At 52.6% G+C, this 15984-nt stretch overlaps 1 protein-coding gene across 1 annotated transcript; it reads right to left on the bottom strand.

Moving 5' to 3' along the window:
• Nucleotides 1-816: 816 nt before the first annotated feature.
• Nucleotides 817-15719, bottom strand: Prom2 (prominin 2). Its single transcript, XM_031371828.1, has 24 exons — nt 15335-15719; nt 14793-14842; nt 14267-14469; nt 14055-14175; nt 13797-13860; nt 13458-13547; nt 12939-13141; nt 12536-12610; nt 11611-11674; nt 11255-11414; nt 10834-10986; nt 9881-10004; nt 9373-9464; nt 9151-9235; nt 6681-6827; nt 5565-5636; nt 4841-4933; nt 4650-4703; nt 4309-4389; nt 4072-4140; nt 3317-3406; nt 3050-3156; nt 2664-2737; nt 817-2508 (listed from the first exon to the last, which is right to left on the bottom strand). Exons 1-23 carry the CDS (start codon nt 15576-15578, stop codon nt 2674-2676), a joined length of 2505 nt encoding a protein of 834 aa, XP_031227688.1. The 5' UTR covers nt 15579-15719; the 3' UTR covers nt 817-2508; nt 2664-2673.
• Nucleotides 15720-15984: the final 265 nt, after the last annotated feature.

Genomic DNA, 15984 nt, shown 5'->3' on the forward strand with positions numbered 1-15984 from the left:
GCCTGTAGAGAACCACAGAGCTAGAAGGGAGATGTAGCTCATTTGATAAATGCTTGCTTAATGTGAATGAAGTCCTGGGTTTGAATCCCAGCACCACAAAACAAACAAATAAACAAAAACAAACAAAAACAAACAAACAAACAAAAACAAAAAAAAAAAACCAACAAAAAACCAGGCATGGTGGGAATGGTGACTGTGTTCTTATTCCAGAAGATGTTGAACAGAGCTTTTACTAACACCTGGTTCAAAGCCAAGCCCACTAAAGAGAGGTGCGATTTCTCCATGCTTTGGGGTGGGCTTCACCCTAGGAATGTGATGTCTTGGCACTGACCTACTTTCCAGGGAACTTTGAGATATTTGGTCCCTGCCAAAGGATTAAGGTGACCCTGTTTGCTGCGTCTTCTGCCACCGCTGGATGTGTACACCATCCCAGGGAAGACGCTGTAGTCCAAGGCCTCCAACTATTCTGACAGATTTTCAGATACAAGAGTGCCAACGTTCAAGCAGCCCTACCATACAGGAGAGGCAAGATGAAACTAAGAAAAGCAAGGGATCCAACAGCCACTAGGAGCGGAGCAAGGGATCCAACAGCCACTAGGAGCGGATCACCAGGGATTCCCATCTACCCAAGGGATACAACAGTCACTAGGAGCGGATCACCAGGGATTCCCATCTACCCAAGGGATACAACAGTCACTAGGAGCAGATCACCAGGGATTCCCATCTACCCAAGAGAATCAAGTTTAAAGTCGCTTTGTTTAAATGTGCTCAGGTATATGGTAGATCAGATGAGCAACTCTGACAGAGAACTGGAAATGATTTTTCATTGCTTTTATTTCATTTGTTTAAATCCAATCAGTTGTGTTTAAAAAAATACAGGGTGTCACTTCCCTCACCCCCAAGTTAACAAACAAGTAACAACTGAAAACAAACAGCAAAACAAAAACTTCCAACCTCTCGGGGGGAGAAAGCACATCCCAGGATGCCTGTCTGAGAGTGTGTTTGCTGGCATCTTTGTACATCCGTACATTGGGTACCACCATCCTTAGTCCGAGCAGCAAAATTGGTGCTTGTACATTCATAACATAATGCAATTCCACATCAACATGCCCAGAGATAGGGAGGAATACCACCACAAAGGGCACTCACTCTCTTTACAACAGACCCTGGCTCTGCCCTCAGCCTGGCTCTCAACTCCCAGGCTGCATGAACTGTACTCGTCCAGCACCAGGCCTATCAAGGATTTCCCCCCATCACCACATTTGACTTTACAACCCTACACATAGGCGCCAAGGGGCCTCTCTATTTTATAATAAAAAAATCGAGGGGTTTGGGGGACCTATGTAATATGTTTGAGGTGCCCCAGCTAGCAGCATTATAACTAGGCTGTGAATCACACGGCTAAGGTAGGCTCTGTTCCTCCCACTGAATTGCTACAGCAGTCCCAGGACACCTGCAGTTAGAAAGGCCTTGGAATTCTTCCCACAAATGCTGAGCTTTTGCCTTAGAGACCCAGCCTCGGGGACCCAGAACCAAAGCATGGGAAAGTGAGAACCTGCTACTGGAGCAGAGATTGGTTCATATTGTCTCTCTTTTCTTCGTCCTTTCTGGACCCAATGCCCAGCACATAGGGGCCATACAGAGATAAATGAGGGATAATCCCAGACCCTATGTGCAGGATGGCAGGAGAAGTGCAAGACACTGTTCTTACCACCAGATCCATCCTGGGAAGACAGTGGGACCACCCATGCTACTGCTTGTGAGGCAAAGGGGGCGCCCTAGAGAGGCCTGGTTCTCTCTTAGGAGCCAATGCTCAGAGTGAAGATATAGCCAGCACTGGTGTTTCTAACCCAGGACGCAAACAAGACAGCTCAGCCCTCAGACAGGCCTGTCTTGCCCCACTGAGAACAGGAGATCCAGAAGAGAGCGGCAGACAGCTCAGAAGTCATGACCTCAACCATGATGTTTGTTCTGTGCAGGGAGGCCTAGGAGCCAGCAAGGTGGCAGTAAGGACAAAGTAGAGGGGACAAGGTGGGGGGATGAGGGGAGGCAGGACCTCCATGGAGGGAGCAAGCAACGGGCTGGGGAGGGAACAAAAAGGATGTCAGAGCAGGTGGGGGAACCAAACTTAGACAAGGGGAAAGAAGCTTAGATAGGAGAGGGGAGAAAGAAATGGGGCAAATGGAGGGGGCTGTGCCCCATATAAAGGCTGAAGAAAGAACCCCTATAGGTGGTGAAGAGGCCTTTCCCATTGCTGAGATACCACAGCAAGGAGGACAAGGCTAGACACGCAGAAGAACCTGTTATCTCTGTAGTTCAGTAAAGACTGAGAGTGATTTGGGTCATAAGGAGAAAGAGTGCAAACGTGGAAGTGGGTAAGCTAGAGAAGAAGAGGGGGCAGCCCAGCACTAGAGGCCAGCCTGGGCTCTGGGACAGAGGTTACAGATGTCTTCTGGTCCAGGCTGAGACAAGGAAGAAGGACAGGAAGTCCCCAGGGATCACCTTGCCCTGTTATAAATTAAAAAGGAAACAGGTGGTGGTGGGGGATGGGTCCCATCCATACTCAGACAGAGCCCCCAAGCCTTCCTGCCCTCCTGTAAGTTGAAAACCCCAATCTCAGCCCTCAGCTCAGGCACGAGGGATCATGGAGGGGTGGAACTCACCGGTAGGGCTTTATAGCTTCAGAGAGGTGACCCTGGGGATGTGGAAAAGTTGTGTCTCTTCAGAGCTGGTGGAGCTGTGACATCACAGAACTAAAGTGAGTCCCTAGCACAGGCACTCAACCTTAACATAGGGACACCTGGAGCTCTGATGTCCCTGCCTCAGGAATCCTCCAGAGGATGAGAAGTCCCAAGCTATTCCCCCAAGTGGATGTGTCTCAGCAAGAAAGATACATGGCAGGCTTATGTGGGAACTTTTAGGCCCCAACACTCCTTAAAGTTGGGCCAAAAGCTCTCTCTGCCGGGGAGGTTTCTGGGCAGGGTGTAGCCCAACGGCTGTAAAGAATTCCTGGACACCTGATCCCACTGTGATTCTGGCGGCCCCTCACCTGAGGCGTTTCCGGATAGGACGGAAGTATTTGGAGGTCTTGACAGCGAAGATGATGCTGGGGATGAGGAAGAAGGTGCACCACCCCAGGCAGAACCAGAAGGCGTTCTGGACAGGAGCCATAAGGTCAGCTCCCTGAGCTGGGCTTGGCGCTTTCCCACCAGCCCTGTGCCCAGAGGCCCTGCCCTGACTCCACATGCCTGGGCTCATGCCCTCCTCCTGCCCCCTTCCATTTGCTCTGTATCCATGGTGGGTTGGGGACACTCACCCAGGGGTCGGCCATCATGTCACACAGGATCACATGACCATTGTCCAGGGCTGTAGAGAGGGGCTGGCAGGTGGCGATACGCTGAGTCACCTGTCGTGCCAACATGAGGCAGGGAGATGTGAAGACACTGGACCTACAGATGTGTACCCCGTATTCTCACACTTACACATAGAGTAGTGGGCGCACACACAGACATAATGGTCATAGGCCCACAGGAAGGTTGGGGACACTAAGCTTCCTGCTCAGCTCTCCCCCTTTGCAGCTACTCGCCAGCCTATATGTAAGTCTCCTCATGTCCCCCACCATGGCTTTAAGCCATTCTCACTAGAGAGGTACACAGATGCCTGACTTCACAGGCATGTGCACATACATACACAGATGCTCAAGGTAAGTCAACCCCTTGCGAAGCCTTTCCAGAAGCTGTGGCCCACGGGGTGTGCAGGAGGAGGTGGGCTTTGATGGCTGGCCTTAAAGAAGCAGGGCAAGGGACCTGTCCATGAAGAGGCATGGGGGCAAGGTGTAGATGAAATATTCTAGAAAGCTATGACCAACCTAGTCCATATTTGGCTCTCACAAAGTGGCTGGGGGTAGAAGTGGAGTAGACAGCATATACTATGTGAGCAAGAGTGCAGATGGCAGGTTTGGGAGTTTGGGTCCAATCCCAAAGACCTAGGGTACCTCAGAAGGACTCCACGGCTTGTCCACTGGGCTGGGTATGCTTTGAGGCTCAGGCAGAGATCTGTATGCTCACTTACCTCTTCTTTCACCCAGGTTACATACTGAGAGAAGTAGCCCATTTCCCTGGTCAGGAAACACTCAGTGGCCTGCAGGAAAGAGAGAAGCCCTGGATTGGCAAGGGTCCTACCTCTCCACAGCTCTGCATATCCAGAATCATCAGGACAAGCATGGGAGCCACAGTGAGGATGAGCTGAAGAAGCCTGGGGTAGACACATAATGTTTGGCTTAGAGGGCATACCCTGCCCTCAACTTACATTCCTCAGGATGTGGTTGAGCTGCTCAGGCAGCTCTCCTTTTAGATGGCCGACACTGTCAAGAAAGTCTGAGGTATTCACCTGCAGGAGATGAGAGCCCGGCTCAGCCATCCATCTCTCCACTCACCATCCATCCTACATTATACCACACACCACCTTAAGGGAGGAGGGGCAGTCTCTAGAACCCAGAGGCCAAAGAAAGGAATCCTCAATGATCTGACTCCGCCCCCTTCACCTTCTAATGGGGCAAAACAACAGAGATCTCAAAGCAGCCATCCTATTTTCCTCTATTGCCCACCTGTTCTGAGCCTCCCCTTCTCCCCCTAGCCCCCATTAGCCACCTGCAGATTTGGGGCCAAGGACTCCAAGGTCCTGACACTGAGGTTGAGCTTGGTCTGTGGAGGAAGAATCAGGGCTGTTACAGGCAAGAATTCAGAGGCAAGAAATGGAGAATGTGGTTGTCCCTTCCCTCATTCACTGCCCTCTCTCCATCCTTCCTCTTCCTCAGGCCTCAGAATCCTGCAGAGCTTACCACAAGGCTCTCCTGGGGGACAACCTGATCCTGGTAGAGGCTTCGAAGTTCTCTGGCCTGCCGCTGTAGCCGCTCTTTCAGTAAAGAATCATTCTGAGGGTAGACAAAGGGATCACAATGGGTCCCACCCCAATAGGAAGAACAGCTCTTCAAGGGGATTTATTAAAGGGATGCGAAAAGTGTTGGTCTGAGACAGAAAATGCCCAAGCTCAGCCTTTCCCTGTTCTAGGCTGGCCACAAGCTGGATGCTCTAAATATAAGCTGTAGATCCCACTGCTAAAACTGGGCAGTGTTCTCTGCTCTTCCCAGAGACAAGATACCTGAAAGGGAACTTCAGGAACGTGGGATATCTGTAAATACTGAGTGCACATGTCCATTTGGGGTCCTCACAACACCTATCCTAGCAGACTCTGAGGCTGGCCCAGCTGTGTGAGGTTAGCCTAGACACTTCATCTGACCTGAGACTGGGACAGTCTTCAGATGGAGAGACGGAGATCTGAAATGGCCTGCCCAAGGCCACACAAAATTGGCAGCAAGGCCTGAATGGGAACTGAAGGTGCAGAGCTTTAAGCCCAACAGCAGGGTAAAAAGCCTCAGCCCCATGTGTGAGGCCTTCAGGCCCCAGCCTCTGTCCCTGCCCCTCTCCAATCCCAGCATTCCTAGCTCCTCATGCCCAGATCTTCTAGATGTCTGTCTGGTTAAAGGGTCTTTGCTCCCTTCTTACTTGGGCCTGGGCCAGTCCTTCCAGCTCCTGAGCAAGCTGCCACATGTCAGTCTTCACCACGGGCTTCTGGATCTGAGGAAAGACAGGAGACACCAAGAAGGCTGAACCCGGATGTCCCCAGTTATCCTCAGCCTCTGAGCTTCTAGACTCGTCAAATGTGCCCGGTACCAACCACACTCGTTCATTTCCACCACCACCATTGCTCTCTCTGTTATCTCAGGGAAGGTCTCATACAGCCTAGGCTGAACTCAAACTTGCACATTCTCCTCTTTCTACCTCTCAAGCACTGGGATTTAACCATGTGTTACCACATCAGGCTTTATGCAGAACCCAGGGCTCTACACGTGATAGACAAGAGCTTTACTAACTGAGCCATATCCCCAGCCCCTGTAAGTTCATTATGAGGAGCCATCTTGAGTTTGAACTGAAGCTGTGAGGTATTTCAGAGTTTTCAATGGAATAAAAAACAAAACAAAGCCGGGCAGTGGTGGCGCACGCCTTTCATCCCAGCACTTGGGAGGCAGAGGCAGGTGGATTTCTGAGTTCGAGGCCAGCCTGGTCTACAGAGTGAGTTTCAGGACAGCCAGGGCTATACAAAGAAACCCTGTCTCGAAAAAAACAAACAAACAAACAAACAAAAACCAAAAACAAAAACAAGGTGCCCTCTGAAATGACTGGAAGAAAGTCATTGCTCAACTGTAGAGTTGACTTGGTTAAAAGCACTGGCTGCTCTTCCAGAAGCCCCAGTTGGATTTCCAGCAACCACATGGTGGCTCACAATTATCTGAAACTTTAGTTCCACGGTATCAGCTTTCCTCTTCTTGTTTCCCCAGACACTGCATACATGTGGTGCACAGACACATGCAGGCAAAACACCCATATATGTGGGGAAAAGAAAAAAAAAAAGTCAGTGTGACACAAGTTCTTGGTGCGGTGCGTTCAGGACCATGAACAGCGACACATGCCCTTGCTTGAGGGACCGGGGAAGGTCGTGGAGGTCCTTAACAGGAAAAGGCCCCAGGAGTGGAGAGAGTGGAGAGATGCAAAACACACCCAGAATGTCCCTTTCACAGGGTGTCACATGCTTCTGGGGCACCAGATGTCCCCCTCACTGACCTGCACAAGGAAGTCTCTGTAGTGGATTTTCTCCAGCCCGCTACTCTGCAAAGCCTCCAGGTCCTCGCGGGCAGAGGGGCTCAACAGGTCTAGCTCCTTCAAATCGACTTGGAAGCTCTGAAGCTCCTGCTGAATCTTGTGGGTATACTGGGGGAGGGGACAGGATGAGGTGCATTGTTGAGCTTGGTTGCTTGGCTTAAGGGCCATTACCTACATCTCCCGGGCTCCCACTATGGACACAACATCACAGGCTCCCAAGAGACTTCTACTCATAGTCCCAACCTGCTTCGAGGGACCATGTGGTAACTGGGCTGCGGCACAGACTTTCTCTGGACAGCTGATGCAAAATAGGTTTCTGGAACTACTTCATCACATCCTCTGTAGGAAGGTCTCCACAGAATCTACTACTCTAAGATCACTTATTCCTGGACTTATTAATCCAAGCTCATCAGCTTAGGGGACTTTGACCATTCTACTCTGAGACACTCTCATCTACAGCATAGTCTGTCCAGTGGTAGGTGAGATACAAGTTTGTAGATTTGTGAGTGAGTGAGTGAGTGAATGAATGAATGAACATATCCATATTTCCAGGAAAGACATCTGGCATTTGCCTCTCTTGTGGTCATGACATTCAGCTTCAATATCAGACAAGGCAGCCCATCTCTGGCCACCTCTCCCCATCTTACTAGGTAACTTTCCTCTAGGGAGAGGGCTCCTCAGCTGTCTTTGACAGGGGTGGGGCACATTTTATCTATCTGTTTTGTGCTAATTGGCCTTTTGGTGTCTTTTCTGATGTTTTTTTCAAGGTCACATTTAATATTACCATGAACCTCAAAAAACTTCCTGGTCCCTCAGAACCAGAAGCCTCATTGGTCTGTACTTTTCTGAAAGCTGGACTCTTCTTCTCTGGGGCAGAAATCACTTAAGGCCGAGATAACTTCCAGCCAGCAGGGTTGGAGATTCACAGTACCCAGGACCCTGTTACAAAGCCTCCAGCCAAGGGGCAACTGTCTCTGGTTAAAGACACAGGAGAGAAAAGTGCTGACATTAAGCAAACATCCCTGGCTATGGTTTAAGGCACAGAGTTGGGACTGGTCTTATTTGATTGTGTTACCCTATAGTTAGGGATAGAAATGAATCCAAGAGTTTTCTTGGGTGGATCAAAATGAGTGGACTTTGTATGGACAGCAAGAGTGCTAGCCAGAATATGCGTGTGTGTCTGTGTGTGTCTGTGTGTATGTCTCTGTGTGCCTGTGTGTGTGTCAGTATGTGTGTGTCTCTGTGTGTGTATATGTGTGTCTGTGTCTCTGTGTGTGTGTCTGTGTGTGTCTGTATGTGTGTGTCTCTGTGTATATGTTGTGTGTCTCTGTGTGTGTGTGCCTCTCTGTGTATATGTGTGTCTGTGTCTCTCTGTGTGTCTGTGTGTGTGTCTCTCTCTGTGTATATGTGTGTCTGTGTGTGTGTGTGCCTCTCTGTGTATATGTGTGTCTGTGTCTCTCTGTGTGTCTGTGTGTGTGTCTATTTGTGTGTGTCTCTGTGTATATGTGTGTCTGTGTGTGTGTGCCTCTCTCTGTGTATATGTGTGTCTGTGTCTCTGTGTGTGTGTCTGTATGTGTGTGTGTCTCTGTGTATATGTGTGTGTCTGTGAGTGTGTGTGCCTCTCTGTGTGTCTGTGTGTGTGTCTCTCTCTGTGTGTATATGTGTGTGTCTATGTTTCTGTGTGTGTCTCTGTGTCTGTGTATGTTAGGGGGTGTTTCCTAGGACATGCTTAGAGGAATGGCTCCTCAAGGCTCTCTCCTCATTTTACGTAAGGATGGAGAGAGGAGAGAGGGCATGTTTCATTTATCTTTAGAACCACATTCTAAAGATCCCCCCTCCCCGGTTCTGAGGCTCCTTTGTCAGTATTGACAAGTTCTCCATCCCTTCCTTTCTACCGATGCATACTTCTGCACCATCTCCAGCAACTGAGTCCTGGGAGAACAGCCAGCCTGAAACTCTGATGTCAGACTAGGGGGATAGAATCTGCAACTGCCCCCTACTGGTTCTGAGGGCTCAACAAGGGTCCTAGAGAGCTTTTCACCAGTGTCACTCAACTGGCACAGGAACACTTCCACACCACTCCCAGCTAGAACATGGTACCTGTCCCCGTCAGGACCCCCCCACCTCCACTGTCACTTGTCCTCTCCTTCCATAACCAGTGCTGTATTCAGCTTTCCCTGGAGCACATGCTTAGAGAGGCCCGTGGCAACCAGCAACTCACACACCTACCCATACCCCTAGAATATGTCAATGTTCAAGAGTTCAAGCCCTGGCCAGACCCTGAGTTGGTTGCTCAGATCTCTGGCTTAGGTACCTTGATAAAAGTTTTGTTTTTTGGTTGTTGTTTGCTTGTTTGTTTGTTTTAGTTCAGAGATAATGCCCCAGAAGAATAGAAGAAAGGGATGTATAATCTTCTGAAACATTTCCTTGCCTGTTTGATATCCAGGTGCTTATCCAGGTCATAGGAATCATTGAGATGTAGAACCTTCCAGAGTACTGCCCCTGACTTACATTGTCTGTGGAAAAAAAATACACATCAATGAAGAGCCACCGGGGATGGCAGGTAGGGTTGGCATCACCCTAAGGAGACATCCACTTTTGCACCTCTCTTCTCTTCCCCCACCCTAGCCCCAGTCCCAGGACAGCAACTCACCGATAGGCCTGGAAGACGCTGATGTTCTTCTTTAGGCCAAGAAGGTAGGACAGATTCATGGATGGAGGCAAGTTCCCTGGGGTGTCTGCGAACTGCAGGCGGGCAGGAAGAAGTGGAGCACAGAGAGGTGAGGGGCAAGGCTGCTCTAATGCTTAGTGCCACCCGTTACTCCAACCAAACTTGCTCTCTAATTCAAATGACTTCAGGCCCTGACTCCTGATGGGGACTTTGCCCATGAATCTTTGGCAGTGACACAAGCAGGACCTTCAGTACAGTATCTTTCCTAGATTTAGAATTAGGGTGTGTGTGGGGGTGTAGGTGTCACCACCTGGAGTCCTTGCTGAGGAGCACCTTTGGGTCAGGGCTCACTGGTGTCTATCTGCCCCCCATCCTCCTTCCTCCTGTCCCCATCTTCCACTTGCTCCTCTGGCTCCCACTTCCTCCTGACTCAGTCTCTTGGCCCAAGCTCACATCAGCTCCCTCCGAGCTGGAACAGGCCCAGGCCCACCTCATACAGCTCTCCACTCTCCCAGCTCCGGCACACCAGCGTCTGCACATTGCCACCCACCAGGAAAGTGGCAAAGATGAGGAGAATGAGGGGGGCTGCGAAGAGGAAGCTGAAGGCCACACCTCTGGAGGTGAGAGACATGGTTGAAGAGATGTGGAAGCTGACTACCCAGTCCCCACCCACGTCCCAGGGCCAGCATAAACCACGAGTTGGCAACAAGGCATGTCTCCTAGGCAAAGGAGAACCCAGTACTCCTGGCAACTCCTTGGCATCCTCACCCATCCACCCCCATCCTACTGTTGGGTTCTGCTGCCACAGTAGCCTAGAGGAAGGACACCTGCTTGTTCAGAGAGCTGTATCTGAACTTAGGGAAGTGACCTGCTCCAGGGCCCGGCCTTTCTACGTAGTCACTATCATCTCCATAACACTCTAAAGATGCTGAGCAGTAAAGACCCTTTGATTGGTGCCACTGACTTACAGAGAGTGCCTTTGTGAGTTGGCACAACCCCATGCCAGGTCATGAGGCCTGGAGAGTAAAATGTGGGGTGGATTTCAACTCCTCACCAATCTCTTTGACCAGGTACCTTGTATGAACAGCCTGGCCAATTGTATGTGGCAGCCCTGGCCTAAAGGCCATCGAGTTTAAGGATGACAAGCAGTTTCTGCCTTTGCTGCCCTTGCTGCCTTTGGGGCTGCCCACAGGCTGTGTCTGGGCTTGGTGGGAGCACTACAGTTATTACTGGTGTTGTTTTCCTTTCTTCAGCCCAACCCTCTTGGAGGACACTGAGACCCAGGGAGGTCATTGCTTTGCCCAGAGTCACTCAAGGAGTGGGGACCAGGTCAGCATCAGGGCTCATGCTCCTGACGTGGCAGACTCCACTCCTGTAGCTGTACCAGGAGGAATCTGGCAACCCAATAGTGGGGCCCCTTTCCCCTCCCCAACCCTTTCTTACGCCATGAGGAAGCGGGCTCCAGCCTCGCCCTTGGTTTCAGAGTGGCTGGGGTCCTCCCTGGCAAACAACCCCCAGATGCCTAGGCTGAGGCCCAGCAGGTTACAGATCACCACAAGCAAGATGGCAGAGCACAGCACACATCCCAGAATCCACCTGCCACAGAGAGAGTATGGGGCTCACTGAGAAGGAAGCCATCTGGTACCGGAGGGCTGGCCTGGGACCTAGGCCTCTGGGTACCAGACTGGATCTTTAGAAGCAGGGGTGCGAACATTTGCTAGGGTCTCATAGCTTTTGCAGGGTCCGCAGGCTCAGATTTGGGCATACACAGCCTGGTGAGACATGGCAGCCATAGGGGTTAGTTTTCTTGGCTTGTTAGGCTGGAAGTGACCATGGACGGATGGAGGCTCAAAGCACCACCCACCTGTATGTCTCATATTGTTGCACCTCCTGCAAGTAGGGGCGGCTGCTCTGCTCCAGCCTCTCCAGTGCCTGGCTCCAGCGGGAGGCTGCCTCTGAACCTGGGAACGCTTGGGCCAGCATCCTCAGCCCTTCAGGTTCCTTAGCCAGTGCCTTTTTCACATCTGCCCAAAGCCATAGGGTTTCAGAGGATAAAAAAAGGGGGCACCCAGGAGTCGGGGCCAAATCTCTGGGACTCACAGAAAACCCAGCAGGCAGGGAAGTCAGCCATGCCCACCACTGCCCAGCTCCTCTCTCTGCAAAGGGGTGTGTTGGGGGTGCATTCCAGGAAACCAGCCAGGTCCCTAAGCAGGGCCTCACCTTTGACCACACTGACCGCCTGCATTTGAACCAGGATCGGGAGGTTATTGAAGGTGGCATTCTCCTGCAGAACCAAGCAAAGCTATGTCTATTGCTGTTTGGGATTTTACCTTGGGGGTCTCAAAGTCACAGGTCCAGAGGGAGGGTTCGGCTATTCAATACTCCCAGCAAAGGAAGAGGTCTTGTCCTTGCAAACATGGCTTCTCCTGCCTGACTCAAGTCTTCCACACATGCCACGTTACAAACTCCTCCACCCTCTTCTCCTCAAAGCCACTTCCTAGACAGCCCTGGCTCTCAGCCTCTCACTGTGCACCCATCCCATGCTAACAGCCGGCTCTACTCCCTCAGTCCAACTCCAACCTTCCGTCTGCCTTAGTCTGGCTTCCTTCTTCCCAGCCTCCCAGCACAGCTGACTCACGGATTCTCCAACTCCAGGCCCAGGCTCTGACTCACAAGTACCACCCCTGCTTTGGCTGACTCCACCCAGAGAGCAGGCCTGCCTTCTGGGGTACAGCCAAAGCACCTGTTCCCTCGTGGCCCAAAGACCTTGTCCCTTATGGGAGCCCAACTCTTTCTGAGCTGAAGATCAGCCTCTCCCATCTGACTATGTGCAGTGAGGATTGGCACCATGAGCCTCTAGCCCAGGTTGCTACAGGGTGAGGGTGGACTCAATTTAATCAGGTCCCTTTTTTTGGTCTTTCAAGATAGGGTTTCTCTGTATGACCCTGGCTGTCCTGGAACTCAGTCTGTAGACCAGGCTGACCTTGAACTCAGAGATATGCCTGTGTCTGCTTCCCAAGTGCTGGGATTAAAGCTACCACTGCCCAGCTTAGCTGGATTCTTCCAGAGAGTGAAACTGAGGCCTTTCCCTTGTTAGTTCCCAGGTAGGTGGAGCAAGAGCCCAGGTAACTGAAATAGGGTGTACCTCCTCAACCATGCTGGAGAAGTTGGCTTTTGGGACATCCTTCAACCGATGCAGGACATCATCCACAGGGGGCACCTGAAATAAGGAGTGTCTATGACATGAGAAAACTCTCTAGAGGAGGAAGGAGGTGCCTCTGAACCCTCAGTATCCTCAAATGTAAAATGGGGACCACAGAGTCCCTAGCACTGTGGGAGGCAGAGCCTGAGAAGCTAATACACATGAAGCTTGGGGCTCAGTGTACAGCACATGGAAAGCTTCGGCTCACTTCAGCCCTGGGTGCTCTGGAAAGGAAGGCATAGCCCAAGAAAGGAAAGTCGCCTGGTCACCAGGAAGCCAGAGGGTTCCAAAGGTGCAGGCTAGACCAGTTCTTCCAAGTCCTAGTGACTTTGTTCAGGGCCTGCACCTGGCTAAAGTCGGCACCCAGCTGCAGAGCACTGGCCCGGCTTAGCGCTCTTTTGCAGTTCTCGGTGCACCAGTTCTCCTGAAGCAGGGCGAGCAGGCTTTCCCGGTGTGTCTGCACAGGGAGTTCCAGGTGCCTCTGACCCTCCTGCAGCTCCACTGAGGTGGTGTTCAGAGCTCGAAGGTGGTCTACGGAGACCTGCAGGGCTAAGAGAGTTACACACAGCCTGAGGATCTTTCCTTTTCCTGGTGCTCTCAGGAACCTAGGAAAAAAGAGGCCCCACACTCCCTCCTCCTGGCTAAAGGGACATAAACTGTCTATAGGCACAATGGAAACTGCCGCTGGGCACATGAGGCCAGGAGATAAGCAGGGATGTCACATGCAGGATTCTCGAATAATGGGAGGAGAAAGACCTGGGTGGAGCTGGGGTAGTACATGAAATACAGGGGTGGGGGATGGGAGAATTGGTTCCTAGAGGACACCTGCTGGACCCACCACATACAGGGCACTGGTCCAACTCACCCTGGCCCAGGCTGTGCACTGAGGCTAGTACCGGGTACACTGTGCCCTTGAGTCGGTTATGAATTATGTTCCCAAGCTTCTCACCAACACCTGGACAACACAGGGCATTTGGCAGGGTTGGTCCCCCAGGAGCTGAGGCCACCCCCATTGCCACCCATGAGCCGTGGTCTCTGCAAGGTGGTGTCGGCCTCCTCATCCTGCAGTAATACGGCTGCTGCACAGGGAGATCCCTCTTTGTGAAGAGATACCCTGGTGGAGCCGGGGCTAAGGGAGCTGCGAGGTTTCCCCTAAGGCAGGCCAGGGCAGAGGGGCCTGGAGTTGGCCAACTGTAACTCTCACCATCCAGCTCCTCTGAGACTTGCTTCTGAGGCACGGAGAACTGTGCAGCCAGGTTCCGCAGCTCCTAAGCAAACACAGGGGAGTTAGCCATCTCCCCTGCCCTTCCTTCAGCAGTCCCATCTTACAGCTGGGTACTTCAGGGGCTTTCCACCAGGGGCCTGTCAGGTACACATGGGAAGGGACACCCTCTCTGCTTTGCAGGTTCTCAGGCTTGAGGCTGGGCGCTCACACACAGATGAGGGCTTGGATAGTACTCACTTCAGGAACATCAGAGACCAGGCCTCTTAGGCTGAGTAGGGTCTCAGGGACAGCTTTCACACTGGGCCGTGTCTGACTGTGTGTGTGCTGGTTAGTAGCAAAAGCACAGACCATACCAATCCTGCAGGGAGGGAGGCAAGGAGAAAAGGGTTTGCTATGTGCCCAGGAGCACGGGGCCACAGTCCTCCCTCCGGACCCAGGCAGCCTCTCACAGCAGCACCAGGGTGGTCAGCAGCAGGAAGGTCATGAGGGTGCCACGTTCACAGGCCATGGCCTTGTGCTCCGTCTTCACTCTGCCCCCACAGCGCCGGCGCCAGCGACAACAACAGAAGCAGAGCCCAGTGATGGGCACCAACAGGAGGTAGAGGCCAGCAATCACAGCACACACCACGTAGCCTGCCTCATACCGAACCACCTGGGCAAGGCAGGGAGGCATGAGGGGGCCGCCCTGCCTCTCCCCTATTCCAGTGGAAGTCGGAAGTGGAGAGAATGCCTGTGTACCCCGGGGAACCCACACGGGACACCCCGAGGCGATGGCATCCTTGCTAATCACCATTGCACAGATGAGGCGACTCAGGTCTAGAGACACTGGGGATCACTGCCCACCCCACTTTGAGGGGAAAGGTTGCCTAAGACCCCACTCTGGCAAACACTCAGCAAGGTGGGCTGAACTGAGCGGGCACGGTCCCTTCTGCTCACCCTTAACTCTCTCCCCAGCACCTGGAACTCCCTCCTCACCTCATCTGTCTTCACAGAAGATGGGTCGTTCAGCAGGGTCTTTATCAACTCTGGGGAAAGGAAGCAAGCTGAGGGTTTGGGGACAGCCACCTCCTCGCCCCTGAATCTAGCCTCTCTCCACTGCCAAGCTAAGTAAGTGTCATGTGGCTGTGACATCTTGCCAGGCCTCGTCATGCTGCAGAAGAGAGAGAGGCAGTGGGTCGAAGGCTTCAAGCAGACCTTTCCAGACCCTGCAACTGGCCTGGTAGTCCTTCCCCTTCTTCGGTCTCTTCGGGGGCCCTCCTGAATCCTGACACCATGAATCAGATTTATCATGATGTATTTGCGCATAGAGAGGAAAAGAGGCTGGCCCAAGGTCAAACAAGAGGGCTGGGGAGCTGCTGCTGGAATCTAAGAACGTGTGGTGGAAGAAAAAGGCTGTGTAGTACCAGAAACCTCACCCTGCAAGTGCCTGTAGATAGGAAGTGCACAGAGGCTAGCTGGGGACCCAGTGCCTGCAGAGATCTGCTGGGGGGTTGGGGGCGGGGGGAGGGGACACTCACCTGCCGGGAAGGGGTTAAGCTGAACCACGGAGAGGAATCGTCGCACGGTGCCGTAGAGGGAGTTCAGGGGCCCCGACGCGCGGATAAGAGGGGCCAGCTCTCGTGTCCTGGGCACCGGAGCGAATGCCAGGTGCTCCACGCGCCCAAGGGACCCACAGTCGGCTGTCACAGCTCCGGGCATGCTCAGGGCCAGTCCCAGGCTCAGGCCCAGCAGGGACACCATGAGACCCGGCGTGCGCGTCATGAGTTCGGGCGGGTGGGTAGCACGGGCTCGGGCGGCGGACAGTTCGGACCAGCACGGGGCAGGCCGTGCATCCTTCTGTAGCCTTCTTCTCTCCGTCCGTGTGGCTCTACAAACCGGCCCGACAGGTTTGGGCTCCGTAGCTACCAGGTCGCCCGCCGGGAGCGTAGGAAGGGCAGGGGCGGAGGCCAGATAGGGGGCAGGGCCCGGCCCAGCCGCCCTTGGCCTTCCCAGTGAAGTCTATGCCTCTCTCCCCTCCTAACGTGCTGGGCAAGGGCAGCCCGGAGCCGTCCAGGGGTACCACAGAGTCTCTGGATTATCCAGGATGGTCCAATTTCAAATAGAATTTTCCACACTCAATCCCAGGAAACCAACCTGAGGGCTGGTTAAACATAACTACCTAGTGAAA

The sequence above is a fragment of the Mastomys coucha genome, unplaced genomic scaffold (assembly GCF_008632895.1).
Source record: "Mastomys coucha isolate ucsf_1 unplaced genomic scaffold, UCSF_Mcou_1 pScaffold15, whole genome shotgun sequence".
Lineage (NCBI taxonomy): Eukaryota > Metazoa > Chordata > Mammalia > Rodentia > Muridae > Mastomys > Mastomys coucha.